This window comes from Argiope bruennichi, chromosome 11 (assembly GCF_947563725.1).
Source record: "Argiope bruennichi chromosome 11, qqArgBrue1.1, whole genome shotgun sequence".
Lineage (NCBI taxonomy): Eukaryota > Metazoa > Arthropoda > Arachnida > Araneae > Araneidae > Argiope > Argiope bruennichi.
Window position 1 is genome coordinate 80098098 of NC_079161.1, and position 27477 is coordinate 80125574.

Genomic DNA, 27477 nt, shown 5'->3' on the forward strand with positions numbered 1-27477 from the left:
TTGTCTGCCCTTTCCCCCCCCCCCCTCAATTTTAATAAACTTTTAGAAATAATTTAATGTGCATTCTACATTTCCATTGTTTTAATTACTGTTCATATAAGATTTTGAGGAGGAAAATCTGAAATTTAAAAATAGTTGATGTAGTTAAACAAAAAATTTTTATTACGTCTAACATAATTTTTTTTTCTTACTTTTCTTCAGTAGGTTGATAATCATGAAAAATTAAATTATATTAGCATCTGTTTGTTGAAAATTACTTTTACCATTTTTAAAAGTAGTCATTTACTATTTTGAAAAGAGCACTGTTTTTAGCCTTTTTTCTGAAGGGGAAAAAAAACAGCTCTTTTAGCTTTTTCATTTATTTTTAATACTTTATTTATTTATTTACTGAATCGTTATTTTTTAAAATGAAAATTTTTCTATAACACCATTGGAAGCAGCGAGCTTTAGTCAAAAGCAAATTTTCATTTTTTGTGATTGAATACAAAAATAACATCTAATAAACTGTTTCACCATATGCAAACTGAAGAGCAATATTACGTGACAAATAATTCATAATTTATATGCGTTTAAATTAATAAAAACCTCATTCTAGAAACTGCACGCAAATGCGTTATCATAAGAACGCTGATTTCCTAGAAACTCAAGGCCCGAGTAGATGACATCTGGTTGAATTCAGCATCAAAATCGAATGTCAGAAGTGACGTTTTCTTCTTTTTTTATCACACCCGTTGGGAGATCCAATAATAACTTTTTAAAAACAACCCAAAGAGATGCTTCCGCTGTATTCGGCATATTCGAATTTATCGTCTGCGTAAATTTTAAAACATGATAAAGTTTAGATGCAAGAATATTATTGGTAAATTGAGTGACGGAACATGCGTCACGTGACATACATGAAGAAAAAAAGTCATTTAAACTACATTCAGGAAAAACAGAAAACTACCCGCCAAAATGTGCATGCAGATTTCTTATGTAGTAAGTTCTTATCAAGAACGGTTTTTTTAATGCATTAAATGATTTTTTAATTAAAAAGTAATCAATATATTAATGTTTTCCCTGCATATTATTGCAGTACGAAAATATTTTTATATAATTTCAAAATTCAAATCTCGATGAATTATATTATATTAAATTTTATTTTTATGGAATTTTAACATTTTTTTTATATTTTACAAGGATATTTTTCCTGATTAAGATTACCAGATGTAAACTCATGCACACTGTGATTATATCAAATATATTTATTAAGTTACAGAGTTATTAAGTTAAAAATAAAACAGACATGAACGAAACAAAATCATAAAATTATCATTTGATGATGTTTTGGTTAAAGGTCTAAATCTTCTTTTAATACTTTTCTATATAAAAAAAAGACTTAATTGCTATCATTTTATTTTTGGAACAAAATTATAAATAACCCAAACTTAATCGAAAGCACAGCAATGTAATCTGAATTTTTAGTGCTTCTCGCAGAAGCAAAAAAGTTTTGGTTAGAGTACGACAATGAATAGTTAAACACGCCTAATTAAATATTTCTGTAACCGTGGCATTTTTGTGAAATGCCCCCGTTACAACGAAATGATTAATTTTAATTTTAGTTTGTTTTCCAAACGATTTCTTTTATTTTAATATAACAGTTGCTTTCTAAATAAAAGTGTATCTTTTCCAAACGATTTCGACTATTTTCATAAAACAGCTGCTTTCTAAATAAAACAATATTTTTCCCATTATGATTACCTACTGTTTAATAAAATTAGCTTCTTTGTAAATAATAAAATTTATTTATTAGAAACTGATTTGTTAATGTGTTTTAATGATTAAAGTGACTGTTTTAAATAGTATTTGAAAATAAGCATCTATCGAAAAAAATTAATGAAAAGAATTGACAGATAAAATTAATCTAGGAAATGATACTTAAATGCAGAATTAATGCTAACTTGGCTTTCGGAATGGCAGCCAAATGGACTTGTCGATTGTTTACATCGGAAGTTTGTTCTACCGGAAGTAATTTGCTATCTCAGCAGAGTGCATTAGTGAATTGGAAACTCGTCCATCGTTAATGTATCTTAAAATGTCAAATTTAAACAATTAGACAAAATTCAAGATAATTCAACAGGATACTGACTGCAGACTTCAAAACTGAATATGATTTTCTTATAACAAGTGCTAAAGAAATGATTAATGGGCTGTTAATTCTATTTTTAAAAATTAATATTATGTGCTTTATTATGTAGGTTTATCGTACAGGTTTTATATTTTAATATGATAATGTTTATATGTTGGATATTCCTTGTAAATTGCAAAATGTGCGATTAAAAATTGTGCAAAATGCTCTACAAAACAAATATTTGGACTTACGGCTATCAAATTAAGTATATACTTATTTCTTGAGAGCAGGTACTCGTAAAAAGAATAATTTTCTAATATTTTAAATAAATTTTTAGTTGAAAACTAATCGAAATTTTAACTGTTTTCTTTAATAATTTTGAAGCATATTATTGAAATAAGCTATCTCTAAGTCATTTTAAAATTCAGAAAATTATATTTTCATTGATATTTACTATATTTCAATTCATTTTTTTCTTTATTCCAATAAATTTAAAAAATATTTCAAGCATATTTTGCAACAATGCATTGTTTTAATAACTTATTTATACACATATAAGTATTGCAAATGCCTTTAAATACATTTTTACTTTCTCGTATAAGTATAAAGAAAGTATAGCGATCACAAAGTATAGTGATGAAAAAAATAACTCGAAAACACTTTGAGCTAGGCGGATGAAATTTGGTATACAGGCTTAAACCAAATTTGTAGATTTCTGTCAAATTTTAAGCAAAAACCTTTCAGTCTGGTTGCTCTATAAGTTAACACAATAATTACAAAACGAAGAGAGCTAGATAGATAGAATTCGGTACAAATATTTAACATTTATACTGTAGGCACCTATCAAATTTGGAGTATAAAATCCCAAGACTATCGACATTCGAAACAAATAATTTACAATAAGAAAACACAATGAAGATAGTGTTTTAGCTACAGGCCGAGAGGTTAAACAGGAGAAAGCGGTTGAAAATGAACAAAAGAAGAGAAAAAAAAAGATATTTTTAAAATTTAACTTCTAATCTGTAAATCTTTAGATGTGGGAAAAAAATTATATCAACGGAACGGCGGCAAATTTATATTATCAAAATTAGTTAAAAAGTCTTGTATTATAGACAAACTAATTATCCGAATTCTTTTGATTTGAAAATGCTAAATAAGTTGTGATATATTTTTGTCATCCATTCATCAATAAACTTTAAGCAAGACTAATCGATATCAAAAGCCTCATTTATCACAACGATGCGAAATAAAAAAATTCGTTCTCGTTTGGCGATAAAAAAAATTCTACTTTTTATAATGGATTAATCATAATGTGTTCACAAATTAGTTTTGGGTTCAGAGAAAGGTTTGAACAGCCACAACAGATTAAACAAGAGTACTTTTTTTGAAAGATATTTCTGAATTTAATAAGTGAAATGACTTATTAATGACTAAGCTGTTTATTAATTAGAAGAAAATGTGCTAATTAAATTTGTTCTCTGTTTAAATAATATGTGTGATAAAAACTGGAAACGCGAAAGAAACAAGTAAAGTTATTCCATTCTTCGGTATTCAATGTTGTTATAATAAAATAAATCACCTGAGAATTACATTAATTTATGTATTCGATAAAATGCGATTTTGGTTTTTATATACGAATATTGAGATTCATAAACTAAAAGTGGAAATTGAAAAAAATTAATGTCTGCTAAATTCTCTCTTATATGTTTATGTTTATTTGCTTATTATACAAATCTGAAGCTTTTGTTCTGTCTTTGTAAAATGTGGCATAGATGCTTTTCAAAACAAGAACAAAGGCACTATTAACTTTTTAAAGATAAAAAAATTAATTAAAAATTTAAAAATGAAGCATTTTCTGTTATATTTTTCACAAATATTATATTACATAAATAATTTTTATACCATTTTAAAACTTAAAAAAATATTATCTTTTAAATTTCAGTATTTTTTAAAGCTTATGATTTATAAAAATATTTTTTGCAGCATCGTGAAATTCAAATTAATTATATCATTTTGTAGTGACATAATTACGATAACTTATTCTTTATATTATCCATGTTGCGCTATGAAATCTTATTTTTCAGAATAACCATTATTTCCAGAGATGATAAATTCCCCTAATTATTATATTTCCATAATTTTTTGCATTTACTTAATCTCTGCGTTTGATATTTTATTTTAGACTTTTTTTGGCAACGCCTTTTTTTCATTTTGACGATTTTTAAATTTATGCATTTAAAGATAATTAAAATCGCCTGCCGCTTGCATTTCTGGTCATCTTTTTGTATTTCCACAGTTTCGTTTAATATTTTAATCCGATTATTTTTTCCCCATTATTGTGGAGCTATAATTATTGAAGTTTACTTTCTTTTATATATTAACTGTAATAACTTTAAAGTATGTTTTAATTTTGCACAAAGTTTGATATTACAAATTTTTAAAAATAAGTTTCAATAAATTAAACTAATTGAATGAAGTTATTTTCAATTTTTTTTACAAATTTTGAAGAACTAAAGCTCTTTGAATGAATCATTTTCATTTCATTTCAATCGTTTTTGAAAGCTCATTGAATGAAGGGATTTCCATTTCATTTCATTCGTTTCTGGTTAAACTTAAGAATGCGGTATGGATGACAAGTATGATTTTTTTTTCAAGCAGTAACTCGCCAAATGTGGCAATAAAGAAGATTACTTCCTTTGAAGATTGGAGATATTTGAAGAGTGTATCAAGGGTTGGCGAAAATTTTGGGAACATCTAAATCTAGATGTTGATTTTTTTTTAAATGTATGTATTTTCTTTTCGAATATTTCATATATGAGAAATAGAAAAAATAAGATTCTCATTAATTCAAATTTCTATTAAATTCATACTTTTCAGTCTTATGGAACAATATAAGTGAAATTTTAAATAGCCATGTAATTTCCTATAAGTCCAGTAAAGTCAATATGTTTCACAAACTGGATGCCAAGATGAATAGTTTATCATGAAGATATGGATTCATTCGCCGGTTTCTATAAATGTTTGATTTAGTTAAATTTATAATAATTCAAATAAATGAAATGCATTTTATTTTTATTAATTTGGATGTAAGGGCAACATTAAATTTGTTCTTCTAGTGTCCCAAAAGTGTAGGCATTCTGGGCAATCTCAGAAAACCCGTGAGGCATTAAATCATTTCCTAAAGTGTGTTACTCTTTTTGATTTCCAATGAAATTGATCTCATCAAGCATAAAATTTACTTTTCGACAGTTATCAAAGCTAACCACCTGGTATGAGAAATATGCTCAAAATGAAATTATCGAAAAATGGATCAATTTATTGCCTCCATCCATTTGAATTTATTGCTGAAGTTAAAGTAAATCCTAATGGAAAAGTGGGGATTGTCTGCTAGCAATTCGTCCCAAATCAAATGTAACAACAGAGGATATATGGATATTTATTCACTTTTAAATCAAATAATTTTAATTACGTTTTCATGTGCTTGTGCGAAGCTGGATTTTAACACGATATTATGTACTAATATACATGAAACAGCATATATGATGTTAAAAAAAAAAAAATCATTCTCATCTCTATGTTAAGAAGACATTTGAACTCAGTGCTACCAAATTTGTACTTAATTACATAAGTATTGACTAAGAAAGTATATATCAGAAATGAATTGAATTTTTAATAAAAGATGAATCAAAATTTCATATTCTCCTGAATAATTTCGAAGCCTATCATTGCACAAAAAAAAAAAAAAAAAAAAAAAAAAAATTATGCGCCTACATAATTCAATTTTTTTTTACTGATATTAATTTTATTTCCATATTTGGAAGATCAACCCCTTGCTGCTTATGCTCACCAGTTCCTAGAGGACTGCATAGCAATTCCGCCAAATTGGCGATTTAAAACATGATTGCTTCATTAGACACGATGAGGAAACTGCGACCTAGCACACTTAATGTAAAATACAATTATGGCTGAACTTAATTCATTTCTTCGTAATGCCTTAATTCAAATCAGAACTGAATACATTTATTTTTCAGTTTGGGAGGACTTGTAAAAAGTCTTTTTATCGATTTTTGAGAGCATTTAGAAGACCAATCATATTAAAAAAGAAAATTATGAAAGAACAAAATAAAGAAGATAAAGAGTTTTAAGATATTTAAATAGAATACTAAGATCAAAGTATTTTAATCTATACTTATATAAAGCTCAACGTGTGTGTGTGTGTGTGTGTGTTGGCGCTCTACAGGCCAGACAGTTTGACCTACAGCTACCAAATTTGGTACATGTATACCTTAGAGGTCGGGAATGTGCACCTGGCATCCCTTTTTTTGAAGTTTTAATTAGAATTTTAATTATTAATTAAAAACTAACTGTCCCTCCAAAAACCCTTCTCATTTTCCCCACCACCAAATGAGTAAGGCTTCAGGTTTTTTCCCCCCACTCTAATGAGGCTAGGGTTAACATTTTTCGACCGATTATTTCAAACGATTCTGTTTATTTTCTTAATGCTTTATGCATTTAAAATTAAACATTGTTAATTAATCGGTCTTTCAGTTTCATTCTGAAGTATTTTTGAACTAAAATAAAACAGAATAAAGGAAATTAATAATTTCTAATCCGCATAACGTTACCCCAACTAGAGTAGAAAAATTCGCGCATTTGCGTTACCATAACTGGCTTTGAAAATTCACGTATACGCATTGTGTTCTGATTGTTGACAATATTATCAACGGATGATTCTTGATTTAAATTATTTTTAGGTTAGTTGCATGCTTTTGTAATTAAATTGTATTTATGTTAGTTATATATTTTTTGTATATGTTTATAGTTTTAAGTACAACCTTTTTTTCAGTAGTTTTTTTAAACCTTTTCAACCGATTATTTTAAACGATTCGTTTTATTTTCTTAGTGTTTGATGCATTTAAAATGGAGCATTGTTAATGAATCGATCTGCTCATGATGAATCTGAGAAAATATTGTTGACAAATTCTTGAGATAATACATAAATTAAGAAAGATATTCTTTAGTGCCCATAAAGTTTAAAAGCTCAGTGACTCTGTTATCAGTAATCATATTATATAAAAAATGCTTTGTTTCAGCAAAAAATATTATTATATTAATTGCAGATTAATCCTTTCCACTTTAATTTAAAGCATAAATTCTACGGGGGCTAACAGAAAATGAGAGAGATACATATGACGTTATGACTGAAGGTCTTTATAATATTATAAGTGAGTTATATGACAGTCAAAATTTGAAGTTTTAAAATGTTTTGATGAAGAAGCTATTAAAGTAGGAATTGCATAAAATATTTAATTATTAAAATTTTAACGAGCATTAAGATTGGCGAACCGGCTGGTCGCGAAAGGTGGCTAGTATAATAGTAAATGAACTTGTTGTATGACATCTTAGAACAATTTTTTAAAAATGCTCATTTTGTGAATCAACAAAGAAAACCTAAATTTGCCTTTTTTTTCCAATTTTTAAAAAATTTTTGCCACATAATTGGCATATTTTCATTTCAAAGATGGTTTTCAATTTTTTTTGCAAATATTCAAAAATAATAACTATTTTCGAACGATTTTCCAAAAATTCATCTCGAACGTAGTCATGTATCTTAATAAAAAACGCAGAAAGAGGCAATTAAACATAAAATCTTGAGAAAAAAAAAGTATGCAGTTTTGACAAATAGGGATCAGTAATTTTGAAAAATCCTTATTTGTCCATTTTTCGAAGTTTTTCCGATAATTTAATTCTTTAAATTGTTCTTTAACTCTTAAAAGATAAATATACAATATTGATTTTGCAATATATATTTCTATATAGTAAAATTTGTTTATATCGAAATTTCTATGCATCGAAATTCACTTTTTCTTTATTTTATTTTATTTGCAAATACTATTTTTTTCTTTCATTTTTCGGTTTTTCCAGCTCGTACCCAAAGGGTTAGTCGACAATAAGCCAGAAACCAGTGCCCTATAAGCATAACAATAAATCAACAAAGAGCCAGAGGCACTTTACGAAACCTTTCTCCAAAAATAACAATACCATTTTTTTCGCTCGTGTTCTACACGGATTATGATCATTCTGACATCGTGACCACAGATAATCCGTAACAGGAAAAGGAAGAGCATTGAAAAGCATTTAAACCAAGAGAAGGATATCGTCAAGGGCAAATATTTTACTGATGTCATCCTTTATTTATTCAACATCTGTTTATTTATTTCGCCACTATTAATACCATTTTGAGCCGTGGTCACAAACAAGAGAGACTGAGCACAGGATCGACAGTCTTTATGCATTGAAATCTATTCAAATATATTCCGATTGATAAAAATTACAAATAATAAAAAAATAAAATAAAATAAACGATTTGAAAGCACGCTTTTATTAGAGTGTTAACAATAAAAAATAAACATTTTAACAAAACACTTGTATGGAATTTTGATGATTTTATTTCTTTTTTTTTTTTTCGGTTTTTAATAAATGCTTAGAAATATTCCTTTTTATTGTTTTCCTTGTTGTTTATTCTCCTTATTAATAGGATTGATTACTGCTAATAACGTTTTCCCGAATTCATTTTAATCACAATAATTCTTATTAATAAAATTCTAGCACACCAGTGAAAGCTTAATTATACATTTTATTATTATTTCCACTTAAAAAACTGCGAAATAATTATAAAAAATCCTACATATACATAAATATCCACATAAAAGTCCTGAAAATTTTTCCGCTCTTAAAATAAAAAAATATCTTCAAACACTTTGTAATTTTTAATAAAACTTTGCACTTATTACACACAAGACGTCTTCAAGAAAAGGATTAAAAATACAAATAAACTAACGAAAAAATAAGATTTTGATTGAGAATTGTTTCAGCGAATAAATATAATGATGCAGACGATATTTTTTTTTCAGTATTTAAACACACTATTTTAGAGATAAAATAATATTATTTTTCTTTTTTGCAAATTGTGTTGTTTATAATTTTCAATTCATGAACTCTAGTTAATAATGAAATCTTGATTTGGTAGTAAAAAGGGAATAAAAGTTTTGAAGAACAATTAGAACACTATTTATACGAATGCATACGCAAATAAGATATACTAAATATAATCAGAGAAAAAAGAACGAACGTAGTTTTTATAGCATTTAGTTAATAATATTTTAAGTCATTGTATTTTATAGGTTTCTTTTATTGCCAGCTATTTTTCTTTATTTAAACATAAGATAGTTTGAAAAATCATAATGAAACTTTCATTGTTAATATTACAGCATCATACAAACTAAAAAAAAAATGATTTCATTACCACATAAGAGATGGAACTGCATATTATCAGTCTAGTATTCCAAATATGAAATGGAATTCATTAATTTGAAATTCAAATTCCAACCAGCAGAAAGATAAATCATTTGTTAAATTTACCGTAACACACTACATCAATTAATATAGAGAATGATCCTAAGGAAATATCACCATTCTAGAATACTTATGCATAAATATTCGAAAACTAAACACCGCTTTGAATTTACAGATGAAATATTCAACCTGTAATATTCCAAAAATTAATTAATTTTAAGTGTTAGAATAGCATCGCGCGCTATAATAAATCAATCTCACAAAGTAGTAATCCTCCAAATTTATAACACTGGAAAACCGAATTCATTTCTAAATATGTTTTAAAAGTAACATAAAATATTTCTAGGTTTGGATTAGTAGAATAAATTTTATTCGAGTAGAATTTTCTGTTCTCTCTCCCGAACAATGAATTATTGATATTTTATTCTACAGCGGTGGGGCATGTGAATGTGTAGGTTGAAGCATGAAGTTGCCATTTTGGAGCATATAAATAATGTATTAGGCGAGAAATAAATTCTCGGATTTAATTTTGCTAAACGATATTTTAATATTGGCGACAGATTTAGGTTGAAATTAACAACTAATAAATTTTGTTTTGTTCATTTTACTAAATTGTTATATGGGTTGTAGAGAAATGAAATTTTGCCAAAAATAAACATGAAAAAAATTTGTTCACGTATAGGAATATATAGCGACTGATAAAAATATTCGAACAGAATATCTTTTATTCCATGAATGACCATATTACAGAGAGTATATGTTATTTTATAGGTTTCATATAAAAAGAAGTATAGAAATACTAAAAGAACTCTCACGAAATAACTTTTATTTGCGAAATGTATAAAATCATAATTATGTTGCAACGCTTGGTAAATAATTAGAAAATTATGATGCAGACATACTTAAAATAATTTTAATAATGTGATATTTTCCGATTAACGGAAAAATATAAAATAGCAAAAATTTAAAATATTGTTAATCAAGAGATTCGAATCTCTATTTTTAAGTATCATAGCACAATCATATTTCAGCCTTGATTCGTGCAGCTATTTTATTTTAATTATACAGCAATTTTAACATGAACACAAAAATGTATTAAATAATAATTGAATGCAAATCCAGGAAACTAAACAAAGGAAGGGTTGTGAAATATACTTAAAAACGTTTTTAAAATTTATTAAAATTAGAGAAAAATGTGTGCGTGGGAAAGAAAATAATATCAATGAAAAGCACAAATTTTAAATTTTAAATTGATATAAAAATAGTTTTTTATTTAATAATATGCCCTGATGCTATTGAGAAAAAAAGTTAATAAATTAGTTAATTTAAAAATAAAAATTCCAACTATAATTACTATAATTTGTAATTACTCAAGAAATAACACTGTGCAAAAAAGTGGTTGCACTTTATCCAACAATTTGCCCCGTAGAACCTTTGGAGTAATTTTACGAAGAAAACGAAATTTACAAACGATATGGTATTTTAACAATGCCATGTTAAAATTTTCGAAATTGTTTGTTTTTACGACTCCTGAGATAAATCTCAAAAAAATGCAAACCACGTCAGCCATCTTGGTATTTTATGTATAATGGAGCTTGGCAATCTTGGAATAATCTGTAAATCCTCATGTAAACCGGGTATTCAACCATCTTGGCATCTTATGCGTAATAGAGAATGATGATCTGGAAGTAATCTACTAATCGACAAGTAAACCCATTACCATAGCGTTCTTGGCTTAATCTGAAAATCTCCCAGTACGCCAAAAAATGCCGCAATCTTTGGGAAATCTAGACATATCATGCATAATGGAGTTTGGCGAAATCTTGGCATCTGATGTATAATAAAATGTGGCGTTCTTGGCATAACTTGAAAATCGCCAAGTAAATTTGGAGTCTTAATAGTAGTAGGCGTATTATACACCAAATTTTCTTGCTTAAATTATAACAAATAAATAAATTAAGTAATCTAATTACTTATTTAAAAATAAATGAAGTTAAAACATATAAATTTCTATACGTTATTCCTATTCTGATTTCAGAATTCCTTTTAATAATCAATACTTTCATTTTGTTTCTGAAAAATCTTTTATAATTTTTTCCTAAATAATATGTTTCAATGTTGTTCTGTCGATACGAAGTATACAAATCGTTAAGTATTGTCACAGTTTTAATCAAATAGATTTTGATGAATTTAGAAGATTTAAATTTCTCGAAACTCAATAAACCTTCTTGAAAATATTGATTTCATGTCCGTGAACATGTGTGCATGATATAAAAAAAAGCAACAAAATATATGGTTAAAATCTGGCACTTAATCCTTACATTATAATTATAAATCTTTATCCAGTTGTTTCCCCAGAGTTCTCAAAAGTAGAGGTATTTAAGCACAAAAACAACTTTCTTCATTATATTAAAAACGATCATAAGCACAAATATTTTTTTTTAATATATGTGCTACTATTTATTTTGAATAAAAAATATAACAAGCAATTTTAATAAATTATATTAATTTATCTCTTGCATATAATTGAACAGTATTTAACACCTTTATTTAATTCGCTTTACATAGATGTTGCCACTCCGTCCAATGAAAAATATAAATAAATCCGCTTAAAAAAAATCAATTGTTTTAAATTGAATAAGATAAGAGATTCAAATTTTTATTTCGTTTGCGCTTTCGTATCTAGTTATAATATTTTACGCAATTGACAAATTAAGAAAATGTATAATTATATTTAAACAATAAATCGCTCTATAAATGCCTTGTTTGTATGCTTAAAAACAGCTTCATATAACATGCAAATAAATTTCTAATACAATGAAATAAGCAATAACAACAACAAAAATTAAAGTATTCATAGAAACAATAATAGCATGGAAGTTAATGACAAATGCACATGGGATTGCATATGCAGCAAATGTAAACAACTCAAAACCACAAAACCCTAATTATCAATTTCCAATGAACGACGATTTTGGAATAGTTTCCAATTTTATGGCAGCATTATATTCATTTCTTTCCTGTAACATTTGATTTATTTTCCTTCATTGTTCTCAACATAAACAGAGATATTTATTGTGAAGTTAGATAAACGGTGATTCATTAGCAGACGATATTAAATGAACATTAAACAATTGGAATAAATTCATGCGATGCCAGAATTATTTGATAAAAGTAACTGAAATAATATTCAAATTTGTAATTGCAAATTGTTCTTAAAGATGCATAGTTCATAAAAGCATTTCATAAGATGTTCTGATATATCATGGTATAGCAATTTATTTACATTTGGAATAAACATGTTGATTAAGGAAATAATGCGTAACGGTTCTGTGTTTTCCGACTTATAATGCAAAAGAGAAACACGAATGTCTTAGGTAAACATTTTTCAAATTTCGACATACGAATTTTATTGCATTGAAAAAAAATGCTTAATAATACGTACTTCACAAGTGTACTGTGTTCTTTGCATAAAACTTTTAACATAATGTCAACTTAATTATTAACCGAACTAATGAAAAATAAGATATAATTAAATAAATAATTTTTGTAAAGTTTATAAAATATATTGAAAAAACTTAATACATTTAAATTAGAATATATCTAATAAATATTACGAAAACAATTGATTCTAATAACAAGTAATATATATAAAAAAATTTAAGTCAATTCCTACTTAGATCAACAACAAAAAATATTTTAGTTATTTTTTATTAAATAATTACAATTAATATAAATATGTATATACATATGATATAATTACAATATTAAGTGGCAAAATAGAGCTTGTCGACTATTTGACGACATGGCGACGGATTTGGCGACAAAATAGAAATTACTGAACAAATTGAATTAATGAATTAATATTTGAAAAAAAACTGTATTAACATCAAGTGTGATCCACTGCAAGTTTTAAAAAATGTATTTGAACTTGAGTGGATGAATAAAAAGTATTTTATTAACGAATGAAAATTTGAACAAGATATGTAAAGTGAGTGAGCTAATAGTAGGAATTGAAAGAGAGAAAACGATATTAATAAATTAGATAAAATTAAAAAGATAAAGACATTTCAAATAACAAAAAAAATCAAATAACACAAACAGCAATGCAAAATGCGGGAAAGAATGCAAATTTAAACTTTTAAAGTGAATTTAACGTATGAACATGTAAGCTATTTTTATAGACTTATTTCACATATTTATAAATATAAATCTTCATTATAGAATATCTTGTGTCATATTTTATGCCTTTCAGGCCTGAACTTTTTGAAAACTGTGTCCATTTAAATTAGAAAATTTTGCAAATAGAAAATCTGCCTGGATTGAGGTTTAAATGAGTTTGATTTTCGTAAAAGCATCCGAGAATTTACTATTTAATTTACGTAAAACCTTTTTCTTGTAAGGAAAGACAGAGTTTAGAAAGATTTTAAATTTCAAATAAAGTCGTTTTCAAACTTTTTAAAATAATGCCTTTGCTAAATTAAAAATATACTTAAGAAAATTACATATTTGAAGATCTGTAAACATATATTCAGTTGCAAACGATTTTAAAATGCTTTTTGATAGATTAAAAAATGTATTACGCAGGACAGTTTATAGTAATAATTAGATGATGAATGCTACCTATTTCCGTAAAAAGAGCGCAATATTGTTATTTCCTTTAAATAAACCTTTTTTATAGAAAAAGACAGAAAAAAATTAATCATATTTTAAAGTGGAACTAATACGAAACTGATGGAACCACATAAAAATCCGATTTATACAAACATTTAAATCACGTATAATTGGATCAAATAAAGAACAATAATTTTTAAATTAAAAATTTCACTGAAAAATTCGTGATTTCAAAGTTTCGACAAATAGAATATACTTAATAAACAATTGGAGTTTATTAACTAATAATTGTAATTTTCTCTTATGCACTCAGATAAGCGTATATTATTTGTATATTATTTAACACAAGCGACTACTAGCAACAGCTAAGAACAAGCTTACAACGCGATCGTCATTTTTTGTGCTATCATGTTTACAGTCAGAAAGATTCTAAAACTAACTTCACTAAATAAAGCAATAATAATTATGATACAAATATTTATTAAGAAATTATCAAATATTATTTTTATATATTTTATGAAAAATTTGATAGAAATTTGAAATTTATTTGTATATTATTTAACACAAGCCACTACTAGCAACAGTTAAGAACAAGCTTACAACGCGATCGTCATTTTTTGTGCTATCATGTTTACAGTCAGAAAGATTCTAAAACTAACTTCACTAAATAAAGCAATAATAATTATGATACAAATATTTATTAAGAAATTATCAAATATTATTTTTATATATTTTATGAAAAATTTGATAGAAATTTGAAATTTATTTGTATATTATTTAACACAAGCCACTACTAGCAACAGTTAAGAACAAGCTTACAACGCGATCGTCATTTTTTGTGCTATCATGTTTACAGTCGGAAAGATTCTAAAACTAACTTCACTAAATAAAGCAATAATAATTATGATACAAATATTTATTAAGAAATTATCAAATATTATTTTCATATATTTTATGAAAAATTTGATAGAAATTTGAAATTTAGTGGTAAAGACGACGTTCCAATTTTCATTTTTCTTCGAATACATTCGGATTAAGGCCGACATGCTTCAAGAAATGCAACAAAATAACGAGATTAAAGTTCTAGAAAAGCATTTTTTTGTGTGCATATTTTCTATACATGAAAACAAATATTCATAAATTCATCTTATAAATTGGATTAGGTTAGATTTCATATTTGTGGATTATTTTTCATAATAGGCGTAAGGAAAATGTTGGAAGCGAAAATTTTAAGCTCCTCTATTTATAATATTCACATTGTTTAGATCAATATACTTATTTACCTTTAATCTCAAGGAAACACTTTCTATTCAGAGCTTACCGGCTTTCAAATGCTTCTATTAATCTATATTAAAAGCTCTTTTTAGGGAAAATTCGAACATATAAAAAGCAGTGCCTCGCCAGCATTAAAATGGCGTGTAATAAAAATACAGCGTTCTCTAAGCGTTTAAGCGGCATAAAATATGAGAAAAATAAAATACAAATTGAGTAAAAATGTGCTTTATCGCAGTTTCGCACATAGAGGGGCGATTCGAGTAAAAAAGTGCAAGGCATTTACACGAGCGTCAAACTAAGGGAAAAGAGATTCTTTCTTTTTTTTTAATTTAAAAAAAGTATGAAAAACAAAGCCATGTTTTATTTTGTTGGAAAAGGGTATTTCGAAAACAGATAATACATAATGCCTTAGAGATAATTATCAAGTTAAGGTTAAATTTTTTTTATTATTTTTTTTTCTCTCTTGGGATTTACGTGTAGATTTCAGCGAACTTAAACCCTAAAATAAAAGAATACAGAAAAAAAAATTGTTTTTGTTTTGGTAGCGTACATGTGATTAAATGAAATATTCCAAATTAAAAGCGTTAATGAGGAATTAAGTAATATAAGCTTAATAAGGTATTAACGAGCATTTCTTTTGTTTTGAAATTCACTGCAAAAGTTAATTATGCGCAATTAAAAAAAAACTTTCCAACAGCGGGTAAATCTAAAAGTATTAATTAAAATACATTTCATTGAATGTTTTTTTTTTTCGAATGATGGCAAATTTTCGATTTTCAGATATTTAGTATCTTTAAAATGTTTTTATTAAATTAACAGGACATATTGCATATAAATATGTAGAGAAATTAATTTAGTTTTTCATACTAAGTTTAGCGAATACTTTGAAACTACATGAATGAGATTAGGGAGGACTTCCCCATTCATAGAACATCCGGGGGGCATCTCGAAAAGAAGATGAGATGCTTCCGGTATGGTGGTTGGATCTCGCCACCCTGGAGGGTACACAAAAAGGGGCGGGAATCCCATCCCTTTTGCAGTTTCATCCCATTTTCAGTCTCATCGATGACGGGACGTACTTCGGGGAGGGTTGTGCCGTGGCCGGTGATGGCCCTTAGGACTCAACCGGAGTTCCCGCCAGTGTTGCTGTTGCGGCGGTCCGGTCATTCAGTTTTCTTTATCCGTGTGCCTTCGGGCTGGTCGGAGAGTCAGTGATATCATACGACTTTCCCATTCAAAGATCAGAGGACTAATATTATACCTGAGTCAGCAGCCCTCTCTTTAGACTTCCACACCAAATAGCTTTAAGTTATTTTGCTATTTTAATAACATGTTTTAAAACAACTCGAGGGCTAGTTTGGGATGGATTTCGTAATTTTCAACTTTAATCAGATGACGAGGTTTAGAACTGAGCAGATACTTGTTGCCCAAAATTTCCCACAGCAAATGTGGGGGAAGCGGGTTTCGACTATAGACATCAGATTTGATGAGCTCTAAACCCACATATAGAGGATCTTTGATGGACTCATTCTCCAAAAAGGGGAGGGCCAATCCCTCCGGATTGGAAGCTAAGATCTTACTACTCGGTTATCCCGGTTTTCCAAATTAGTTGGGTCATGTTTATCAAAATGTTGTGGCACAAAGTTGTTTACGTGCCAGATCTGCGGTTCAGTCCTTTGCTGTCAATTCAGATGACCCAAGGGGGGGGGAGGAATGACCGTCAATGCATATGTCAACTGGCATCTGACTCTACGGCGTCGTATTATGTTCTATGATTTCACTTGTTACTATTACTTTGTTACTTAATTTAAGTTACTTTACTTAATTCACGTTACTTAATTTAATTATTAATTTGCAAGAGATCCAAAGCTAAACTAATATGGGGTAAATGAGTTGTGTGGCGCGAAAATAATTGGCATGATTATAAACGTTATGTAAAGACCATAATGAAAACAACTTTTTAAAAGTTCTATTTTTAAACTAGCTGGCTTTGATGACCAGCTCATTCGAAGAGAATATTGGTTGTGATGGTATGATCTAAATCTCGTATGCATAATCTAATGCTTATGATTTGCTCATGAAAGCATTTTTAAGCATAAAATTGGAGATTATATTAAAGTCATTTAACTTTAATAGTCTTGCACCTATTATGCTTAGCATGTTCTTGAACAGTTTTGTCCGTTACCGTTAAGAACATGTACCGTTAAAAACATAAGCTTCTTGGGAATCTTTATCAGATTGCATGTTTTCTCTTGGGGTAAATTAATTTCATCCTTAGATTTCCTACGTGTGAATTAGAAAAATTTCTCCCTTAGCTTTCAATAACAGTGGAAAATTACATAATTTAACATTCAATGAAATAATGAAAAAGATTTTAATTTCATTGAAAGAATGAAATCACCGGTTAAAATATGCAAAAAAATATTTTTTAATTTTTAGAATTAAAAAAAAGTGCTGAGCAATTAATTTACTATCATTAACTATATACAAACAAACACAAACACAAACACAAACACACACACGCACGCACACACAAAACCCTACTGGATTTTTAGATGATGTAGATATACATTTTGTACAATATTTTCGGAAGTTATCACAGAAAAGGTTAAATTTTCGTTTAATTTTTAATCAAAGAACATTTTTTAAAATCATTTCGAAATGCGTATTCCCAGCTTCCAAAGCGTATTTGTGTCAAATCTGATACTTCTAACTCAAAATCACCCATCCTTTTTTTTTTATTTTTATCTACCGTCTCATTTACAGGAAAAGATAAAAAAAGATATTCCAACGCCAACTCTTTCATAAAAGTTAATCACATTAAATGTTAAAATATTATTGTATTTAAACCCACTACTACCCCCATAGAAGACTAAAACATCCAATGGTTAAAGATGCCGCCCCCGTCGGAACCTACTGTTTAGATAAGCAATCTGGTTTAAAGAGCGCCAACACCCACGCAATATTTTTTTATTAGTAGTAAAGATAAATTTTTAGAAACTTTTAAAGATTGCCACAGAATTGTATGAATATTTTATAAATACAGATATCTCTATGCATATAATCATGTCATAAATATTCTTCGTGTTCTTAATTAAAGGGATCATAATCATAGATAAACATACAGTCCCAAATTTAAAAAAAAAACGTTTTGAGGATTAATTTAAAATTTGAATTTAACTCTGCAACTAGTTTACATTAAAAAAAAATGGGACCAGATAAAATTTTATTTAATCTAGCTTCGAAAGAATTTTTCTTCAAGTTTTGATAAAAAAAATACATTAAAATATTACTCCGTTTTAATAATTTTTTTAAATGTTTTTATATATGTTACAAAGATAGTAATAAATGTAATTGGTTTTCACCAATTATTTCGTCGTTGTACCACTTATCTCTTGAAAAGTGTTAAAAGCGGTGCAATCTGTTAAGCATAATATGCCATAAGTAAGCCATGTACCTGATAAGCATAATATGCCATAAGTAGGCCATGTACCTGATAAGCACAATATGCTATAAGTAGGCCATGTACATGATAAGCATAATATGTCATACACATAATAAGAATAATATGCCATAAACATGTCACGTACCTAATAAGCATAATATGCCATAAGCATGCCATGTGCCTAATGAGCATGATATGCCATAAGCATGTTATGTACCGAATAAGCATAATATGCCATAAGTACACTATGTACCGAATAAGCATAACATGCCATAAGCATGTTATGTACTGGATAAGCATAATATGCCATAAGTACAATATGTACCGAATAAGCATAATATGCCATAAGCACACTATATACAACATAATATGCCATGATCATGCCATGTACCTAATAAGCCAAATATGCCAGAAGCCTGCCATGTCCCTATAATAACATGCCATACGCATGCCATGTACCTATAATGATATGTCATAAGCATGCTATGTACCGAATATGTATATGTCATAAGCATGCTATGACATATACATACAAGTTGCTATGTACCGAATATGTATATGTCATAAGCATGCTATGTAACGAATAAGCATAATATACCATAATCATGCCATGTACCTAATAAGCATAATATGACATAAGTATACCATGTACCTAATAATAATATACCATAAGCATGCCATGTACTTAATAATAATATGCCATATGCATGCCATGTACTGAATAAGCATAATATACCATAAGCATGCCATGTACCTAATGATAATATGACATAAGCAGGCCATATACCTAATAAGCATAATACTGTAACCATAAAAAGCTACTCCGACCCGCCTCGAATTCACACAATAATATTGATAAATCAGGTAGAAAGAAAAATACTGAGATCAAAATGTCTAATTTTTGTTGCTTTATTTGTAGTCTTTTTAAATTAAAAAAAAATTAACAATTTCATTGCTTCTGAATTTTATTTATTTTTATTCACTTTTGCATTGATTTGCAATTTGTAAAATACTGCCCCACTCCTCTCTTTAATTCTTACTTTTGATTGATGTTCATAAAGTTTTGTCACTTTAGAACTATCATTTTTTTATTCTTCCGAAAAACCAACATCGCATTTATTTTATTTTATTATCATTATATTTTATTTCATTTATTATTATTATTAGTCGCATTTGGCGGCCAGCAGACTCACCGAAATTAGTGGTCAATAAAATTTTTAATTAAATATTTTTTAAAAAATGTTGGCATTTATGGCTTTTTTAGCAAAATATTTTAAAATTTCAAATCTTGATATTCATATAACGTCTACCATTTCAGAAGCCTTGCACCGTTCTGAAACTTTTATCAACTTTCAATTTCGACTTTTATCAACAACTTCAATCATCTTCCAGAAATCGTATTTATTTCTTTGCATTATTGTTCGGTTCGATTCTTATTGGATAATATGCCTAAAATATATATTTTTTAAAATTAAGTAAACATAGAAAAAACTATTTATGCAGCAAAAACATTGGCATCGTTGAAAAGAAGATATTTTGAATTTTAAAATGATGCAAAAACTTGTTTTTTTATTATACTATTTTTGAAAGTTATTGCAGAAAAAAACCAAAACCTTATATAATTTTTAATTAAAATTGCAAAAAATAACACTTTTAAGTGCACATTTCCATTCTGCCTATTACATATGTGCCAAATGCGATAACCCTGGCCTGTAGAGCGTCAAAACATCCATACATATCGTGCATTTTTCTTCATATTTTATGCATTTTACTAATTAATTGAAAAGGATGCAATATGATATTAAAATAGTTTTTAGCTGATAAAATCATTATGTATACTCTAAGTATAGAAATGAATAAAATAATATGTAAAAAATGCTGAAATATTTCTGCTGCAAATTTTTATTTTCCATTAAAGATTATTTAAATATTATTTACTTATTTTTCTTTATTAGATGCAACCATTTTAAGAAACTTGATAAAAATATATTTGCCTTTCAAAATGAATGATTTTTTCTCTTGGGAATATAATGGAATGAAATTTTAATATTTTCCTTGAAAAAGAAATAAAAAGTATATTTTTCTCAGAGAAAACATGAATATTTTATGAATTTTCCTTTGCAGTTTTGATTTTGTTTATTTCTTGTTTATAATTCATGATAAAATAATATAATGGGTTTAGATTACATAAAAGCCTTTTCTTTTCTTTTGAAAACTGAGCATTTATTTTAATAAATCAGGAAAGAAGTGAAATGACAGATATAAAAAAATTACCTGATATATTAATATGTATTCTAATATTCTGGAATAAAAATGATTTTTTTTTACAACGACAATAATTAATAAAAATTTCTTAAAAAAAGTTCATTAATCAATTTTTGTTTAGTATTAGTGACATAAAGTAAGTTTTGAAATCCGAAACATATTATTTTCTTTTTTTCCTTCCCATTTCAAACGATTATTATTTCATTGTATGATAAATTATCGTAAGATTTCGCTTTCACAACCGTTCGAAAATTATCAAAAGAATCGAATAATATAGCCAGATCTTTAAAATTGAGGCAAATAAAAATGTAAATTTTTGAAATTAATTGCATTTAGGTATTTGTGTAAGCAATTAATTTCTGAATTTTCTCCAACTGTAGCCAGAATTTCTGAATTGAATGTGACGAAACTCTACGTGAAAATTTAATTTAACAACGAAAGCAAAAGTGAAAAAAATGGTGCATTTAATCCAACGCCTTTTATTATTTTGATATTTATAGTACAAATTGGTAGGGAATGAAGGCAGTAAGTATACACTTTGTGCATCAAAGTATATATTTTAACATTTTTTCACTAGAGTGGTAAGGTAATAGTTTCCTGAACATTTTATAAATTCTTATTATATAATATATATTTCAATCTATACCATGTATTGTAAAGTTAAATACATGTTATTAAATAATATATACAGTTTTAATTAAATTAATCTACAAAACAAAGTTTGAAAAATTAAAAATATAAATTGGAACTGATGGTTTTTAATAAAATAATGAATTTCTGGTTCACATAATGTGATATGCAATTTGTATAATCTATTTAAAATATTAATTGATAAATTATTTTCAATTTTTCAAATTAGTTTTTACTTTATTACATATACCATTGTCTTGTTAGAGCCTAAATTTTTTAATAATAAAATTTTGCAATCATCTGATTTTATTAAACCACTTGACTCTCATGATTTGATAAGAAAAATTCTGATAAGGATTGCTCTAAAGATGATTTCTTTATATCAAAGATGAAAGAAAAAAAAAATGATTTATATAAAGTAAGTACAGCAAACGAAGAATCAAAAGGCAGCACATTATGGTTGTGGATGAAATTTTGCAAGTCTTTTTTTTAGGTGGGGGGGGGGGAGAAAGAACTCATGAGAAAAACGTGTTTTATGTTGAAATGAGCTTCCTTTTTTGAAAAGTCTAGTTTCGGAAAAAGTTTGCAATAAGTTCTGGAGAAGAAAATGAAATATCTGGGACTTAAAAGTTCTTTCCACTTCTTCCTTTTCCCACCACTCTCTTTTCTTGTTTCGAAAGATTTTAGAGCTAAACAGTGAAAATCTGGCATAGTAAAATTTCATTTTTTTTTTTAAATCTTAGTTTTTGTGAGATATAAATTATGTTAATAATCTTTGAGTTTTTGCTAAAAAAATATCTGGAGGCAGAGTTTCAATCCTAAAATGTATTATTAAAATCCCGAAAAATATTCATTTGATTAAAAGTTAAAACAGAAAACACAAACGATTAATTCGTGTCATATAGGATGAGAAATGCAAGAAAAGTAAATGTTTCCTTTTCATTGCTCAGATCATTTCATTTCAATTCTTTTATTTATTCTTGTTTCAGAACTGATTCGTAAAAATAGAAAATTTCAAATTTTCAGATTTACAGCAACAGAAAACTGAACAATTAGGCAGAATTTTAACCATAAAATGTATTGATAAATGTTAAAGAATATTCATTCGAATGAAAGTTAAAGCAAAAACCGCAAACGATTAATTCATGTCTTTATCAGAGATGAAATATAACAAAAGTAGATGCTTCATTTTCACTGCTTAGATCGTTTCAATTCAATTTTTTTTTTATTTACTCTTGTTTTAAAAATGATCCATCAGATTAGGAAATTTCAAATTTTCATATTTATAGAACAAACTCTATTTTGTGTTATGTAATGGAACCAAAATATAACATATCAGATTTTTATAAGAACAAAACAAAAAGCGATTATGAGAATTTCTTTTTTTATTTATTCAGTTGTCAAATTCGGCTGAAATTGCATCGATTTTGAAAAGTGGTTCTTATCTCGAATTCACGAATTGTATCGCCAAATGAAGGAAATTCAGGAATAAAATGTTTCACCCTATGTTTTTATGAAAATATGGCAAACGCTTTTATTTTTCGTTAAATTTATTTCACAAATTTCTTCTCTATGCAATGATTTCCGAGGAATTCTGTTCTATCATTGATGCATTGTACAGAAAAAATATTTTTAATTGAATTCGTTTGGATTGCTATTTAAAAGAATCACTTCTTCTTAGATAATTTAATCTATCTCGAAAAAAAATTGAGTATAGCAAAAAGGATGACCAAACCCGAAATAGCCAAGGCGCACCAGAAATTTTCTATATACATTCAGAGCTTCGAAAGTGTCTAAGATTTCAAATAAATATCCCGGTTTGTCCCACTTTTATTTTTAAAAAATCACGTTGAAAAAATAAATAAAAATAATATTTTCAAAAGTTAAATTAGAAATTGAAATTTTATTGTAGAGCAAAAAAAGATGCAATTTTCCTTTCTAATTTTTAGTAGATATGAAAAGTGATCAAATATTTTGAAATTAAAAAATGTTACGAATTTGAAGTGCTGTTTTAATCAATAATGTATATATAATTCAAATTAAAAAAATAATTCAGATTCAATTATTCAAAGAAAAAAATGGTTTTTGAAAAATTTTGGCTCCAAACTTTTACTCTCCATAGAATAGGATTTTACTCATATGATCATTTTAAATATATCATCTTAATAAAAAAAAAGTAAAAATTACAGCAAAACGTATTTCTAATTCCTGAATTATTTATGCCTTCTAATCTAAGTTAAAAAAAATATTTCATTATTTTCTGTATATACTTGTTTACATACATTTTGGGATTTTGTCCAAATTCATCCAACCCTCGCTTTCCTAGTTATTTCCAAATTAAATAACCGGGTTTTAAAGTGTCCCAAATTGAATTTTGGGAAATCAGGTCATTTTAATGACGAGGAGATCTGTCAAAACAAATTTCAGTTTAGCATTTGAAAGCTTTTTCTTCTTAATATTCAAAAGTTTATATCCTTAAATTGCATGACAGGCAAAAAAACAGCTTTCGTAATAACAGCTTAGAAAAAAAATACAAAAAATATTGCCTTTTAGATTAAGAGTAGAACAAATCTGATTAATATAAGATTTCCCATGTTATTGGTTTATAAGATATATTGTTATTTCCAACGCCCATGAAGATAGTTATTCTCGTATTCCCTAGTTACTGGTCAGTATATTCATCACAGATAAAATAATAAAGTAGGACAAAAATATAAAACTGTCATCGGATGATTAGGAGCACAGACAAATAAGCTCTGTAAAGAAATTGAAGCCTTACTGGCTCAAAGATACATGACTATTGCAAGGAAAAAATGTCTACATAGCATCTACAATAGTTCTGTCAAAAAAAAAAAAAAAAAAAAGATTTTTCAAGATGTTCAGACGATTTAATTTAAATTTTTCAGACGATTTAGTTAATATTTTTAGGTTTCTGAACAAAGATTAAGCAATAAATTCACATAATAAAAATAATTTTAGAAACTAATGCGTAAAAAATGCGATTCATATTCTAAAAAATGAGATCTTATAAAATCTTAATTAATAATAAAGCAATCAAACGATGCATCAATTAAGCAATAATTCTTCAACTTTAACAAAAGATGTTTTTCTTGGTAAACGTTTAATTTTTTTTCGCATAAATATCTTTTCCAGAAAAGAAAGAAATGAAAAATCAGTTTGCAAAGACAATTTTCAATCATCATATTTAAAATTAATTTAATTTTACAAATAGAATTTCATTCATATTAAAAATATGAACGCATCAAAAATAGATTATCTTCGTACCATACTAATAAAAATTTTATCATATTCAACATTTTTTAAGCTCTAATAAAACTTTACTTTTAACGAATAAAAACAAAATTGCCTTACCGTGCTTGATAAGCTGAACGAAAAAAACGCATGAGGTTCCAACGGGAATCCATGCACTAATCCACAGTCCATTCGTAGCACACAGAACAAAAATTGTAGTGTTCTAACTTCTAACGCAAAAATTCCTTCCATTCATCTTGCACGCAACCGGAGTTCATCACTGCTTTTGTTTATTTCCTCCTTTTATTTCTCTATCAAGAGTTGTCAAAATTGATTCACTCAGCAATCTAATTTCGTCACGGTTGCAGATAAATAACGGGCGCCGATGATCTAAACGAATTTATGAGTTCATTTTTCCTTCTTTCTTCAGCAGACGATTTTTTTCATTTGTTCTTAATGAAGGAAAATTAAATATTTAAAAAAATTGGAAGCAAGCGTTTCGGATTTTTTTTCCAGTTTCGACAGAACAAAAATAAAAATAATAAAATAATGACAAATAATATTCTGATGTCAATTCAAAGAAAATAAAGCATTCGTAAAGAATGCTATTTTTGATGCTTTTTTTATACTTTCAGGAAATAAAAAATTTAATTCCTGATGAAATAATTTTGAGTTATTATCTTGTCATATTAATGTAAAAAGCACTAATTTAAAGCATGTATTTTAAACAAATTGCACACGTGTTCCATGCAATGATATCACGCCACATAAAAAAAAAATAAAAAAATTCCAAAATTCGTTCGGAATATTACTTTTCCCCGATGTGAGCGGCGTTCAGCGGGAGGAGGATTTTCGATGCTCCGGGCACAAGAATCGTCACGGACACAAGTGAGGAAGATTCGGAAGATGAATGTGTATGCTACACCTCACACACGCCTTCTGCTCATGCGCATTGAAGGGATGCGGACAGATGTAGGGACTTACCATTCATTGCGAATTGATGAGACATGCTTTAATGCGTAATGAATGATCCCTTTCCGTAAAGGCGGGAAACTATTTTAAGGCTAATGCGCGCAGAAGATAGTGGAAAGTGCTTTACTAGCTGGAGTACAGTTTGGCACTTAGTGCACGGGGGTTAACGGAGGGATCACTGCATGGGCCTGGACAAGAGCCAAAATAGGTTTCGGGCAAATAAACAAGGCCCAAGTGAGATTATTGTAATTCCACTGAAATTTCTGGAAGATAAACATTAGGAATTATTGACTATAGTTAATGCATTTACAACTCAGAATTCACGTTTAAGAGTGTTTCTCAATTAAGTGGTTGATTAATTCGAATCATATGCAATAGACGAATGCATAGCTGGTTTTAAATAAATTCTGCTATAAGCCATTAATTTGTTTATTATTGCCAGTTTCTCGGTTATCTCATAAACTTAGAAATTTCGGCGGATTATTTTCTTCACTCCACAAGACTGTAGAAAAGATTTTCGTTCTTTGGTAAATGAAGCTTATGAGAAATTAATGTAAGTGTCAAAAAATTTGCTCCCAAGATTTTATTAAATCACGTAATTATATATTCCCCTTTGATAGAAAAAAAATATGTTGTTTGAAAAATACATAAATGTTTCTTTGTCCATGTTTATACAAACATTACTGGTATAAACCGCAATAAGTTAGATGAATGAAAATTTGCATATGATGCTTAAAATGCAATTATGTATTTTTGCATCAAATTTTACACAAGACTCGACAACTGGGAGTCTGTCCAGTTGTATGTTTTTGTGAACACGATGATATAGAAAGGGAAAAATATAGATAAATTTAACACCAAAATAATAGATACATATTGAAGTTTAGAGAAAAATTACAGTGGAGCGAATTAAATTTGTAAAATTAAACACAATTCTTTTTTTTTATGCAATGAAGCTAAAAAGTTTTTGTAAAGACTTTTTTGATATACTCTTTGTCAGTTTCACTGAATTGAAATATTATATGGACTAATATGGATCATTGTATTGCTTTTTCTTTATTTCTGGTAGCTACCTACATAAAAAAAATACGTGTCTTTCCTTGTGTTTATTTAAAAGCACATTGCCACCGAGTAACTTTGTAACTTATGCAAATGTTGCATTCTATTTAATAATTCTTCTGTAAATTGAATTTAAATAACGGATCGATTTTAAGTAAATTAATTAAATCAGAAATATATAACTACAATTAATAAAAGCTGTTAATAATCATGCTTTAAAAGATTTAAAAAATTAAAGTTTCAAAAATCATAAAATTTCAGCGATTCGCATCTGTTTCATAATTAAAATTCTTCTTCATTTCGATTAATAAAAAAAAGGTTTTCTTTAGTCACATGTGAAAATAACGTTTGTAAGAACGATTTTTTAAATAAAGAACTGAAAATATTTTGTTCCGTTTCTATTTCGATTTTTCCTTTCTGCTTATATCCTGCATTTTTCAATTCAATTTTCTTGCTGCGACAGCAATCGATTTGCCACAATTTAAAGAACTCTATCGTT

The 27477-nt window shown here is 27.4% G+C and overlaps 1 protein-coding gene across 3 annotated transcripts in view; it reads right to left on the minus strand.

The window, feature by feature from the left end:
* LOC129956927 (uncharacterized) overlaps nucleotides 1-27477 on the minus strand; it is a 769878-nt gene that overhangs the window by 88889 nt on the left and 653512 nt on the right. The window contains exon 1 of one of the 3 annotated variants that reach the window (XM_056068979.1): nucleotides 25068-25837. The exons of the other annotated variants lie outside the window; for them this stretch is intronic. Coding sequence (XP_055924954.1) covers nucleotides 25068-25120 — 53 coding nt within the window. The 5' untranslated portion in view covers nucleotides 25121-25837. Of the gene's footprint in view, nucleotides 1-25067; nucleotides 25838-27477 lie in introns of those variants that run through there. 3 annotated transcript variants of the gene reach the window in all.